Below are 14,157 nucleotides of genomic sequence, written 5' to 3'. Positions count from 1 at the left end.
TAATTACCAAGTCACACTGTGGGACTCGGCGTTGGGAGGCTGTGCATCAGACTAACCCACAGCAAGTCCTCAAGAAGCTTCTTTAACATGAGAATCAGTGCACAAGCTACTGTATGCTGAGGACTGAGCTAGACCAGCTCACTCACACACACACACACACACACACACACACACACACACACACACACACACACACACTGCCAAACTGACATGAACATTACTTGACGCTCAAGAGAACGCTGCATGTATTTTCACTTGGAAAACCATCTAATTCATTCAATAAATTGCCTTTTGTGGTTTCATTAATCACACATAATTTCAGCCGGAAAACAACAGCCGTGACCATTACCTGATGTGTCTCATAGACTATTGGGCCGCTGAAAGCTCCAATCAGACCTGCAGCACAAGAGATAATAAAACACCACTGAATGCAATTATGGCTCATCTATGATCAGGAGCTCTGAAGAACAACCCATAACAAAACATGAAAGTTCAAAATGAAGTGAAAGCGACTCAGTGACCTTACCGAGAATGAGAAGCGTGAGTCCGTTAAACCAGGCACCGACATAAGTGAGGACCCACAGAAACACTGCGAACTGGAGAAGAAACAGAACATGTTCACTGTGAACAAGTGTGTCTGACAGATCCTGACAGCAACAAACGTCACAGATTGGCACACAGACCAGACTAGACTTCAGTCATACCTGCACACTCATGAGGAAAGAAGAGGGGCACACAGTATATATTATAACAAAAGAGAGTAAATCAATGTTTAGGATTATTATAGGGACTGATATTACAATCCAATCTAATATATTTGCAATTAAACTCTTATCATCATTGTTATGAGAATATAGTCACGTGACCGCATTATCCTTTATGCACCATTACGGGACGCCTGGAAAATGGTTGAGGTGATTTGATTGACATGGTGCCCAGAGCAGAATGAATTTCAGCGGTAATGAATCTGGTAGAGATGTAGAGCTGGATGTCATCAGCGTAGCAGTGGAAGTGCAGAATATGATGACGTGAGACTACCAAGGGAAAGCATGTGAAGGGTGAATAGAAGGGGGCCGAGCACCGAACCCTGGGGTACACCTTGAGACAGAGGGGCTGTGGAGGAAGTACAAAGACAAACTGCTGTCTGTTTGTCAGATATAACCTTTGCCAGGACGGGAGAGTGCCAGTGATGGAGGAGGATTCAAGATGGGAGAGGAGAATGGTATGGTTGAGAAGCTGCAGTGGGGTTAAGAAGGATGAGGATGCTGTGGAAACCAGTCTGAAGAAAGGAGGTGGTTGATAGTGACTACTATGGATTGTGTACTATGCTGTGAGTAAAAACCTGAATTGAAGGCAATGGCTCTGACAATAATCCAGTCTTTTTGGCAGAAAGGAGAGAGTAGAGATGGCTCAGAAATTGCCCATGATTTTTTAAGAACTGATAGTCGAATGATGACAAGAGCCAGTTTAAGTGTTTGTGGGACTGAACTAGAACTGAAGGAAGCATTAGTGACTTCAGCGAGGAGAAAACTGGAAAATATTCCTTGAAAATATTAAATGAGATAGGATCTCATTTCATCTCCTACCATGCAGCCGGACAGCTCTGTTGTGCTCAGGCATGAAAACAGAGACAGGCGAAATAGTGAACAGAGCTGAAATACACAGAGAAGTGGAAAGGGTGATGGATGTTGGGTTGAAGGAGTTGGAGGTGTTATCACTAGGTTTGAGGAGTTTATTTATTGTAGAATGAGAGCTTTGAAGTCAATGGAGCCAGAGTCTATGAGGTCAGAGGAACAGGTTGAACAGGCTGTGAAGAGAGCGTCTGTTTTGTTGAATGATCTGAAGATGCACTGTGAGTCTTGCCGTTTGCTGGGATTTCATTTCATGAGGTTCAGGTGAATACCAGCGAGCCGAGTGTGTAGATGAAACCATTTCAGTTTTGATAGCAGCCAGCTTATCAAGACAAGAGGAGAGCATATCAATATCACAGTTAAGACGACAGGAGGACTGGCATGACAGCAGAAATCTTACTGACAAAAGAGGGCCAGAGAGCAGAGCGAGAGGGATGTCTGAGACTTATGAAATACAGAGAGCAGCAATGACCAGAGTTTAAAATCAAACTATTCAAACAAATGAGCAGCAGTGATGAAGATGGCGGCTGTTTTCAATTCCATCTTGTACTCAACAGCTCCCCCTGAACACAAGGCTCGCAGGTAAATCCTGTGGGTGTGGTCTGGTGTAGTAAGAAATAATCCAGAGGTTTCAGGGTTCAGTGAAAGAGCTGTCAGTTGAGTGGATGAATATTGAGCTTTGTAGTTGGCTGTATGGCTTGAGGAAGGGGAAGGAGACTGAACAGACTGACATGCTGTTTACTGGGATGACATAATGACGAAGTCTGGTTAGGAGGGCATAGCACAAGTTCTTACTCATTATTTAATTTCAGATTCTATGAACTGGTTAGAAATCAAGCCAATGTTCAAATACATACAAAATATATTTGTATAAACTGTACTCTCAGTTCTGTTATCTCTACCTTTATTTAAAATCTTTGGAAAACATAGTTTGTTTGTTTTTTTGTTTAATCTCTGTCCTGACAGCTTTATTATCAATTCATGAAACTTACTTTTGATACTCAAAGGGATAATTCACCGAATAACTCTGCAAATTCCTTTGCCATTTACTCGCCTTCATGCTGTTCCAAACCTGAATGATTTTCTTTCTTCAGTGAAAAAACATAAGATAAGTGGTCTAATGTAGGTCAGACTGCAACAAGCTTTAAAATATCTTCTTTTAATTCCAGAGAAGAAAAGAAAGGCACAGGTGTTTGAAATGCCATGAGGGGAAGTAAAAGATGACAGATTTATAATTTTTAGGTGAACTATGCCTTTAAATATATCAGTTAATAAAAGTATTTCTCCTCATGACCTACTATAAAGTTATGTAAACTTCTACTTGAGTCAAGTTAAATGTTTAGGTGTTTTCATTAACTCTACAGAAAGACTCTTCAGACCTTCAGCGAGTCGATCAGGTCCTCCACCAGAAACAGACGCCGCAGCTCCTTCAGCGCGCCGTTGATCCGGCTCAGAACCACATCACTGTGCCTCTGCACCACATCTTTAGAAAAAGCTACATCCTGATCCAGGTACCGTCTGTGAAAATGAGATGGAAAAATCATCTGTCATTCAAGAAGAGCAGCAGCTATTGATTTGAATTATGGGGACACTCATAGGGGTAGGGGACTAGGGGTCTAGACCTGAGACACTAGGAGCACATTAATAATGTAGGTCAGACTGTTTCTGCTCTGGACTCACTTGAATGGATGCCCCTCATCAGACTTCTGGACGGCCTGCAGGACTCCCCTGTATGTCCTGAAGGAGAGGGTGAGGGACAGCAGGGCCAGTGCGGAGTAGGACAGCACACTGATGATGCTGCAGCTGAGGAGGGAGAGCAGGAGGAAGAGACTGCAGCCCAACACCAGCCCGGTGGCCCTCACATCCCGCCAGTACAGCAGCTCCAGCACTGAAACACACACACACACGTCAGCCTCATGGACCTCAGGGACGGGATGGACATAAGCAGAGAATGAGACGAGCACATGCAGATGATGTGACTGATGCCAGTCTGTGATAAACGCGTGTTTACGGTCACTCAGCAGTCTACCATCACACTCACAAACATCTCAGACTCACAGTCTTCTGCTAAACACAGACAGAGCTCATCTCTGGTCACAAACACACATTTTATATACTGCAAGTAAAGGGGAAATTCACCCACAAACTCATCATTTACAGGCCACCTCTTCAGTTTTATTCACATTTTATGCTGCAGTCTTACACAGAAATGCATTACACTGGGTTTTTTTCACCTAAATCTATACTCCATACATGACAAAGCAAAAACCACATTCAAGATGACTTTGCAAATTTATGAAAAAGTGGTCAAGCAGAGATTATTTGACCACATTTACTTTTCAGAAGTTAATGTGTGTGTATACACGAACACACACACACACACACACACACACACACAGCAACAACAACTCATCAGAGACATTTTTCTCTTTAACAGGAGAAGGTTTACTATGGCAACCATAATTTCTACCAAAATACCAATAACTGTGCCATCAAATAATATGGCATCTCCTTCAAACAGTGTAACCCTTACAAAAATGCACCACGATATTACCATGTTTCAGACAATGTGTGATTTCTGGACACTATTGTGCCTCTGTGAACATACATACATGCTATTTGAATACAATAATTAAACTGTTTGAAGCCATCATCATCATCATCGCAAGAGCTGCTTCATTGTACCATGGAGCCCCATTCTGCTATTTCAGACCTGTTTGAAGAAGGGTTGAGATGGAGTGAAGCGCTGGCCTCAGATGGACACACCCCGCTGACCCTTCACACGATGAGCTCGGTGTGTGAGCGTGAGGAGCGTCAGATCACGCGCATCTGCTAAAGCCCAGGAGACACGCGCTTGACTCCAGATCTGTGTTAGACTGCGCTGAGAAACACGGCTCACGCACGCACCTCATTTCACAAGACACAGCAGCAAATCATTAAAAAAAGGACTACTTCTGCCCCACCGCACCCAGAACCTTTGGCCAGATTATCTGCGCGATACTGACTCTCTCCAGGAGCAAAGGTCATCTCTGTCACCGCAGCATGCTCTGCTGAAGCCCTGCATTCACACTCAAGCTGAACGGCCTCGTCTCGTCTGTTACCGACAGCACAGCGTCAATCAGACGCCACACACACACCAACAGCGCAGCTAGAAGCAACGACACTCAAGCGTCACAAGTAAATTACACGTGCTACAGTGAGAGCGAGTGTGTGAGAGTCCGGCTCTACCCTTGTGTGTCCAGTGCACCGCGGGCCGCTCAAGCGTCTCGTCCATGCTGCTGTGCCACAGTGACTGGAGACTGCAGGCGATCAGAGCCCAGAGGAAGACTAGCGCTGATAGCGGCGGGAGGAGGAGGAGGAGGAGGAGGGAGTCTCCTACACCAGATAAACGCAGCGCTCGGCTGAAAGTGAAACACGGCTCCTCTCGGCCACCACCTACATAGGGGTGTACGATACTGACAAAAAATTATCTAAAAAAAAAATCTCAAAATGTTCTGGGACTTTATCGATAATGATAATTAGACGATATTTTGCCGAGTGTGTTATTGTGCTGATATCTTAAGGACTGCCGTGGACAGCTGACTCCTAAAGTTTTTGATATTCTTCATATTCTGTGTGGTGATCAGTTCACAGCAGTGATAGAAATTTATATTTTCCAATAGGAGTAAAATTATTTTTACCTTTTATGGGCATTTTTACCTTTATAAAGCACTTTTTCTAAAAGTGTGCATTATCTTTTGAGTCAAATTCCTACATTTAACCAGTGAATTAGAATAATAATACATTTGGGCTGTTACTGAGCAAATCAAATCAGTATCAACTAAATTCATCTTTGCAATGCAGAAGAAACACAGAAGCTGCATCTGAAGAGGCATTTAGATGTGTTTACACACGGTTTAGTGCAGGACATGAATGCATTTAACATGCAGTTATAATGTTTTGATATATTAAACATAAAACGTTGAATACTGATATTTGAAATTATTTTAAAAATAAAGATATTTAAAATGTGAAATTAAAACTGCCAGTAGGTGGCAGCAAGTCACTGTTAATAAGGGAGTCATTGCGATTGAACCGAATCATTTAAACGGTTGATTCATTCAGGAACGAAACACCATCATGTTGCTCAGAGAAACAAAACAGTACTGTGTTTGGAATTATTTTTGTTGGCGAAATAGAGCAAAAACATCTAAACGCAAGTCTCTTATTATGACTTCTTGTTTATTGAACTGTTGTATAAAATCAATATCACATTTATAATCATGCTGATTTTTGCACTCTTCGTGTGATATTGATTAACTATGAAATGAAATAAATATATACATTTTCTGCCCCATTTCTTGAATTTTGTGATCATTCTAAATGTATTTTAATAGACTGAATCATGCAGTGAAAGAACACACTCGCTAGTCTAACCTACTAGACTTCACATCATGTATGCGTCTCTGTAGGTGTTCTGTTCGGTTTTTGCGATATACACGATAGTGTAGAGTATCGCACATCGTTAAAACAACAATTACGATATTATCTCGATTGAGATAGGCATATGAGCAGTGTTAGTGCTCTGTAAACACAGTCCCACAGTGATCCAGCTCTTGACCTACAGCATGCCTGCTGCGGTGCTTCATCACGGCTGAAAAATGTGCTGAAAAGAGCCTCGTATGAAGCCTCAACGCTACATACAGTTAATCAATTCACTAATGCTCACATTTATATGTGAGAAAAATAATCCTGATTGCAATATGACAGCAAGTAGTCAATCATATACCAATTGTATTGTTATATTGGGCCACATTTGGTGGGACACTGAACAAATCAAAGGGAAAGGTGATCATGCAAACGGAGTCATAATGCAACATCATGCCATGCCAAAGGTGAGATGCATGAGAGACGCATGAACGATAAGGGCAATAAAGGACAAAACACAAATGACGAAGGTACACGCACAGAAAATGATGGGTAAATGAAAAGGTCCGGTGAAGATGGCGGTCTGTGCTGAATTTACCTGCCGCTGCACTCGGATCACACATGCTGCCTTCAGCTTCCTTCTCCTCGGCTCCAGGTTTATCCGCTGGAGGACGGATTACAGGAGCTGGGGAGATTTCCTGGAAATCAGACTCCAGGCCCGCTTTACCTCTTGCAGGAGAAGGTTTGTCTGACGCCTGGGTGAGGAAATGGTAAGAGCTTTGTTTGTCTGCGTCTTCGATCGTAGGCGTGTGATCTGCCACCTCCTGAGGCTCCAGTTTAGGAGATCTGTCTTCATCCTGCGGCATTTCTGAGGGTTTACTGAAGGCCAGGCTATCCTGCATTTCCAGAAACTCCTCAGCGGCTCCTTGCGGCGGCCGCTCCACAAACTCAAACTCTTCAGACGAGACCTCCTGCTCCGACACCTCCTCGGTGGTGTCCATCGCCCCCTGGATGGCTCGCCGCTCCTGCGTGACTGCATCCAGCACCGGGGAGAAGGAGTCTGCTGACGGACTCTCAGAATCAGATGGTTCTTGAGTGTTTCCGCCGGGGAAGCCGAGACACTCAAATCTGCCAGCCGTCTGAACTGCGGTCTGGCTGATCACCTCTTTGTCCTTCAGAAGGGCGTCGCTCTTTGGAGGCGCCTCTGTCTCTTTCACAAGATCGAAAGCGGTGAAACTTTGCTCGGAGTTGTTCTCCGTTTCCAGCTTGGCCATCTCCATAGCTCTGACCTCCGTCTCCTCGGCCATCTCCTTCAGCAGCAAGATCTTGGAGTCAAATCCAAAGGGACTGTTAGCTGTGAACGGGGAATTTGGGGAATTGTCCACACTTCTGTGAACCGGGCTGAAATCAGGGCTTCCTTCTGACGAGCCCGAGTCCAGTTTGTCAGGGTTCAGCGGAGACGATTTGAGAATATCTGGGAGAGACGTTGGTCGGTCGTCAGATGCCGTGTTGATGTTTGAGTAAAGGTCGGATGGCACGTACGAAAGGGAGACCGACGTGTCAGCATCAGTCTCCGGTTTGAGCTCCTCTGACGGCACGTGGCCTTCATCGTACGCGTCCTGCACCAGGTCTGGAGACGGACTCTCAGACACCTCCACTGATCTCCTGGCAGCGGTGGTCTCCTCGAGGCTGTTGCTCACTGGGGGAAACGCCTGGAATGTACTCTTTTTCATTTCGAACATGAAGTCTTCATTGGACTGGCTCAGCACATCCGGGTGGAACGCTGCCGAGTCCTTATGTCCCAATGGATCCATAGCAAGATTAGCGCTGGCCTGTGAAGCTACGGGTGGAGAATCACAGCGGTCTGTGGGATCAGAGCGAGACTGTGGTTAACCGGAGCCTGGGATACGGATGATCCTGTGAGGCTTCACAATCTACAAACTAAACTAATTTATGACTACTGAAGATGAGATTCTGATTTCCAAGAGCTTGATCATGTTTCTAGACCATTTCTTCTTCAGTAAAAGCATCTGCTTTTCTCTCTAAAATCTATTTATACATATCTGCTCTGAAAGAATGAAATATGATGAGGTTAACTGAGGCTTGCTATAAAGATTAGCTGATGCAAAGCATCACAGGCTTATCTCGCTACAAGGGAAAGTCAGGAGGAAGGCAGAACAATCCACCATCTGAAAGCTTTCAAATCAAAACTAACATCAATCATCTCAGCGGTTCCAGGATCACATTCTGCAGCAAAACTGACTCTGCATTAGGGCTGTCAATAGTGCCAGTGTTTCAATACCAAAAAAGACAGAAAATCACAATAATGCCTTTTTTCCATGCTATCGGCAGTAAACTCAATTTGGTACATGGGTGCCGCAGTTACCAATGGTATTTTAGAGAAGGCTTGGCTTGTGAATGTCAGTAAGGTTATACTGACTCTACTGGAGCTCACAGTCTAAACAACAAGACATCATCTTAATGTCACTTTATTTATACAAGCATTTTGAATAAGTTAAGTTCAAAATGATGGAATATGTTTAATGGCATTTCAGTCTTTATAGTGGTATTATGATGACTGAAAATCAACAAAGTTCACTGGTACTGGTATCATGACAACCCTAGTCCAGATCAGTCCAGATCACTCCTTGTAATGATTAGGTTACTTCAGTTGTTAACTCACAAGAGATTACATTTACATCACACAGCACTGGTCAAATGTCACCCTGAAATGCAAACAATCAAACGGCAACACGACAAAGACGAAAGCAACGCCAGCACAGCAGCAAAGCTGAAACGTACCTGATGGAAACTGAAGGAGAGCAGGAGCGACGGCAGCAGCAACAGAGGGTTCGGGTTCATCTGAAAAACAGCGACGGAGAGGAATTACACACAACACTGCCTCGAGCCCTGGTCAGAGATCAGTCACACATTTACAGGGACTGCCGTCTGAATCAGTGTCAGTCTCTCAAAACTCGCTCTGTGAACATTCAAGGCTAACGCGACAAACGTCAGCTTCAGGAGTGTAGGAGCAGGAGCTGTTTTTTGTGGTAGACATTAAAAACAATTCATTATGTTAAAAATAGTTCATTCAAATGGAGATAATGACACTGTGTTATTGTATGGTTTACTAATCTATACAGAATAAAATCAGCAGCCTGCGGCTTTACCCAATGCAGTCACGTCATGTCAAACGTTTTTCAGCCACACCTGAATAACAAGACTGACAATCCTTCTGAAGCACCAAGAAGTGCAGAACGACATCTTAATTCATAAGAATGGAGTGGAGAATATCCCAAACAGCTTCAGTGTTCTTCAGGCGAATGCAAGTCCTACGGGTTTGGAATGACAGCATCTTTACAGCAAGCTAGTTTTATTTCACAAACTTCATCAAGCATCAAACCAACCGAAAAAACAAGCACTATTAATAAAAACTAGGCTAATCACTTAGAATTCTGTAAAGACTTAATTGCATCTACCATTAAAATTTGTAATTAAATATAATTTTCACAATGAATCTTCAATTTAATGAATAAACGTATTATTTTAGGCAGTAAAGTATGAGAGGCTGTGCTATATTTTGAATATAATAGAAGGGCATAGTTAGCCAACACAAATAAATATAAAAGCCCAAATATGTTTTAATATAGTACTTGTCTGAAGTAAATCATTAGACGGCATTCTTCCGCTAGATAACAGCCCCTGACAGCATGGGCGTCGGGAAACTAAATAAATGTGGGTGGGTCCTCCCCCAGAAAATAATTACTGGAGTATATGCCATTTTCTGAAGTCTGGTGCCTGTTAATTAACGCAGTGTCTATTTAGACAAAGTGCAAACAGGCCGCCTGATTGGCAGAGGCTATTTACATCACCTCCGCCCACTAACGTCACAACATTACAAAAGGCAGCTGCTAAATAACATTTCTAGTGGAGTAAGCGGTAGTCCGCATCCGCCTTTTGCCGAAAAAGTTCTTCTCCTTTTTCACATATCACATCACATCGGAAGACATTTGTTTTCAACAAAAACAAAAATCAAGGAAATAACTGAAAAGTTGTAGTAAAGTATCGGGTGGGGTTAGGTGTATCTGAGCAGCAGATACGCTAAGATGCTTTGTTTACTTTGCCGTGTCGCAGGAGTGCAGCGGGCACGAGTTACGTTAGTGGAAACACGGACTGGAGTTTCATTTATATGGACTCTGAATGGATTTGAGGAGAATTCAAGGCTGTAGCTAAATGGAGTTTAATTTATTAGGGCATTCGTCATGTGGAACGGATTTGACTGACGGCGCTCTGAAAAGTACACAGACATATTCACTGAATTAGAGACGGTAGAAGTGGGTGGGTCCGATATCATTGGTCTTCAAAAGTGGGTGGGTCCTGTCCTGGTTCTGACGCCTGACAGTCACAGTGAACAGCAGGAGTATGTTCACCTGTAACACACCTCGTCTGATCAGACTTCATGATTATAATAGTATATGATATTTTCTGTCACACACACACACACCTGCTAATCTCTCAAGTTTACTTTGCCGTGTCGCAGGAGTGCAGCGGGCACGAGTTACGTTAGTGGAAACACGGACTGGAGTTTCATTTATATGGACTCTGAATGGATTTGAGGAGAATTCAAGGCTGTAGCTAAATGGAGTTTAATTTATTAGGGCATTCGTCATGTGGAACGGATTTGACTGACGGCGCTCTGAAAAGTACACAGACATATTCACTGAATTAGAGACGGTAGAAGTGGGTGGGTCCGATATCATTGGTCTTCAAAAGTGGGTGGGTCCTGTCCTGGTTCTGACGCCTGACAGTCAGTGAACAGCAGGAGTATGTTCACCTGTAACACACCTCGTCTGATCAGACTTCATGATTATAATAGTATATGATATTTTCTGTCACACACACACACACCTGCTAATCTCTCAGCTGAGAAAACGTTAATTTCAGTCTCCTAGATTAAAATAGACTGATAGGAAGAGTGTGGTCTCAAAATTAAATGTGAATGATGCAAAATAACGCCACTTACTCATACTTTATTACATAAATAATAAACAGTTAATAATGTGGAAGTGGAACGGTTTTGATGGTATATGTATAATGTTGTATGTTTCGTGTGTTGTAACAGAGCTGACGCCCTTCGCCATTTTTGTATTAATTTTTGATTGTGCTGCAAATTAGGCCGATTTATAGGCAGGCGCATCTGCGGGCAGCTAAGCGTTGTTGCAGAGCTCCGGAGAATCTCTCTCTGGCTGCGTGAGACGGAGCAGCTCACACTCTGCAGCCGCTTCTTGATCACACACAGCTTCAGCTAATGATGGCAGGACACGTACAGACCGTTTCCAAAGAGGAATTATGTTTTATCCCACTAGAATTGATGCCGGAAAGTTATCATATTCATAAGTGCAACAAGTCATTTGCATGTGAAAGTAGAAACACGTGCAGTTCAGACGAATCTTCTGGGCTGATTATAACGTGCACGTTAGCTTTCCTCATGAAATGTGTGTGTAGGTCCGACAATAGCCTCCACGATGTCATCGCTCGTGGCCAGCGCACTCTTAAGCAGTTATGAACAGCAGGCTGTGTAATACGTGTGAACTCTTTTATTCTTGTTATCTCTTGGCCATTTGACTTATAGCTGTGTCCAGTGTTTCCCATAGATTGAGTTATCACTTTGTTGAATAAACTGAGCACTGCACGTTTCAAAATTAAAATGCAGCGCGGGTGTTTTTATATGAATGTATCTTTGAAAAGATCTGACCGTCTTCAGAAAAGCTACAATGTCATTTTCGTTTCGTCTTTCCTGTAATGCATGATAAAGTAGAGTTTATTAGATTGCAGCCGTTACCGGGGAAACCGCTATATCTTCTGCTCCAACAGCGCCTCCTGCTGGCAGAGAATCAATTCGCATGTGTAAGTCTGTGAGAAACACTGGTGTCTGTCAGCAAACAAACAAAAAGCATGCTTCAGAACTGTTTTGAGAAGGTGCTTTGAGCCATGTTTTATTACTCTGAATTAGGCTACTACTACTATTACTATCTTGTGCCCTGCAATAATCATTTACTCAAACTCACTTTTATGAGATGAAGGGGAAAAAAAAAATCGCCCAAACATATCGGCAACATATATCGGCCATCGGCTGCCATGATTTCTAAATATCGGCATCGGCCAGAGAAAAACCCAATAACATTGTATTCAGCCATAATATAATGTTCACACAGTATTTTCCTAAACATTTTTACTGACTGTGTAAAACATAAAAGAAAGGGATTTTACATAAAATTGTAGGGAAAAGGGATTTTTACATAAAAAGTGATTAATCAAAGAAATAAATCAACAGATTCATGGATTATCAAAGTAATTGCTAGATAAATAAAGCATGACACATGAGCTAGGTAGTGCTGTTAATACTCAGAAGCCTAACTAGCTGGTAGTCCTCTCTAACCAAGTGATGTATTCCTCATGGGAGAGTAAACCCGTGGATGAAGGTCAGTCATCAGTCATGTGCACAGACGCCAGATATGCGCCATTCATTTGTTATATTAAGAAGTTACAGCTTAGTGTATGTGCATACTTTTTCCTTATAGAAGCTGTCGCTATGCTTTATGTTCATTTCCTGTGATTAAGCTACGTTTTGGTAACTGAAGATCAGGAGAAATGTGAATTATGCACTGGATTTTAACTAATCGTTAAGTCAGTGTCAGAATGAACTTATTTATGTACAGCTGAATTTAAAATGTATGCGTTTCTAGCCAATTCCAATTTAAAGCTTAGTATACAAAATATTTTTCTTAAAATCTGTCAATGTTTTATACAACTTCTTGTGTCTAGGTTGAGTCCGTCTTGTGTCCGTGTTTGTAACTGAAGATCTTTAGCAATATAATTATCCGTTCTATTTTAGCTAATTGTTAAGTAATATTATGTTTAAGTCATTATTTCTTAATGTAAAGATGAATTTCTCCAATAAATGCATTCAAAACCAAGTATGTCCTAATATGATGGAAAATACCACTAGGTTATCTGCAACCCTTTCCCAACTGTCGAAGATGTCGGTATGTTGCATGTGAACTTACTGTGTCTATATAGCTCTGTTTCTGTAACTGAAGAACTGAAAATAAATAAAAGGCTTAAGTTTGTTGCATCAACCGTAAGTGAACGCGTGCAATATTTACAGAATACAGTATTTAGAGAAGCTGTCAATAGGTTTTCTACAAATTTCTTATGCAGGCCATATCCTCCATTGTAACTTAAGATCCCGAGCAAGGTGAACTGTTCGTTGTCAGTTTGATAAAATGTTTAAGTTCTAATTTGCTAATGGCAAGCTGAAAAACACATCTATTTTGACATATGCCAAGCACCCACCGGGTAATGAGAGCAAATATTTAAGGCCTGTAGAGTCTCTCACCAGCAGAATATATATAAAACCTTCCGTATAAAACTAACTTTGTCCTTACAATTCTTGTTGCTGTTGTTAATATGAGTAAATTTACATCCAAGTCAAAACCTGTGTTTTACTGTGCATTTCCACGAGGCTCAATATCATTAGTAACTGCACTGATCAGTGAGATGTCATATGCTGTGATGGTATTAGACTCCTGTCACGGCTCTCACGCCTCTATTTGCTTAGTAAGGAAATTCACAGCTACATGTCAGTCTCAGAGTACTAGTAGACTGTTAGGTTAGGGCTGGTAGAGTAAGCTGACATGTCGCTGCAGAGTTACTGATAGTCTATCAGAATAAAGTGTTTCTCTCTCGTATCTGGAGCTCTGGATTTCATAAGGCAGAGTGTCTCCATCCTGATGGAAACGAGCATGAAGACGTCCCAATCTTTAGATGACTGCTGTCCTAAATCACACACACACAGGTGACAGCAGGAGGAACGGCCTCTCCAGATCAATACAGCACTCTTCACTCTCAAACAGGAAGTGCATGCTGAATCAGGCAGAGACTTCCTGCACGGAGGACTAAACAGGTTTGAGATCAACTCTAATTGAGTTTGTCATCCATCCTGAGCTCCATGATATCTCACATTACCACTCTTCTTCTGTGTGTGTGTGTGTGAGAGTGTGTGTGTGTGTGTGTGTGTGTGAGAGAGAGAGTGTGTGTGTGTGTGTGTGTGTGTGTG

General features: G+C 42.4%; 1 protein-coding gene across 3 annotated transcripts in view; it reads right to left on the bottom strand.

The window, feature by feature from the left end:
* Nucleotides 1-202: 202 nt before the first annotated feature.
* The window catches only part of LOC107570318 (reticulon-4-like), a 16,845-nt gene continuing 2,890 nt past the window's right edge, over nt 203-14,157 (bottom strand). For all 3 annotated transcript variants that reach the window (XM_016256536.1, XM_016256538.1, XM_016256537.1), the window contains 6 exons: nt 8,841-8,900; nt 6,637-7,902; nt 3,312-3,519; nt 3,011-3,149; nt 527-596; nt 203-396 (listed from right to left, as the gene is read on the bottom strand). In XM_016256536.1, coding sequence (XP_016112022.1) covers nt 218-396; nt 527-596; nt 3,011-3,149; nt 3,312-3,519; nt 6,637-7,902; nt 8,841-8,900 — 1,922 coding nt within the window. In that variant the 3' untranslated portion in view covers nt 203-217. The remainder of the gene's footprint in view (nt 397-526; nt 597-3,010; nt 3,150-3,311; nt 3,520-6,636; nt 7,903-8,840; nt 8,901-14,157) is intronic.

This window comes from Sinocyclocheilus grahami, unplaced genomic scaffold, assembly GCF_001515645.1.
Source record: "Sinocyclocheilus grahami isolate Dianchi unplaced genomic scaffold, SAMN03320097.WGS_v1.1 scaffold1440.1, whole genome shotgun sequence".
In the NCBI taxonomy this organism is placed as follows: Eukaryota; Metazoa; Chordata; class Actinopteri; order Cypriniformes; family Cyprinidae; genus Sinocyclocheilus; species Sinocyclocheilus grahami.
This window is presented reverse-complemented; position numbering and strand designations above follow the sequence as displayed.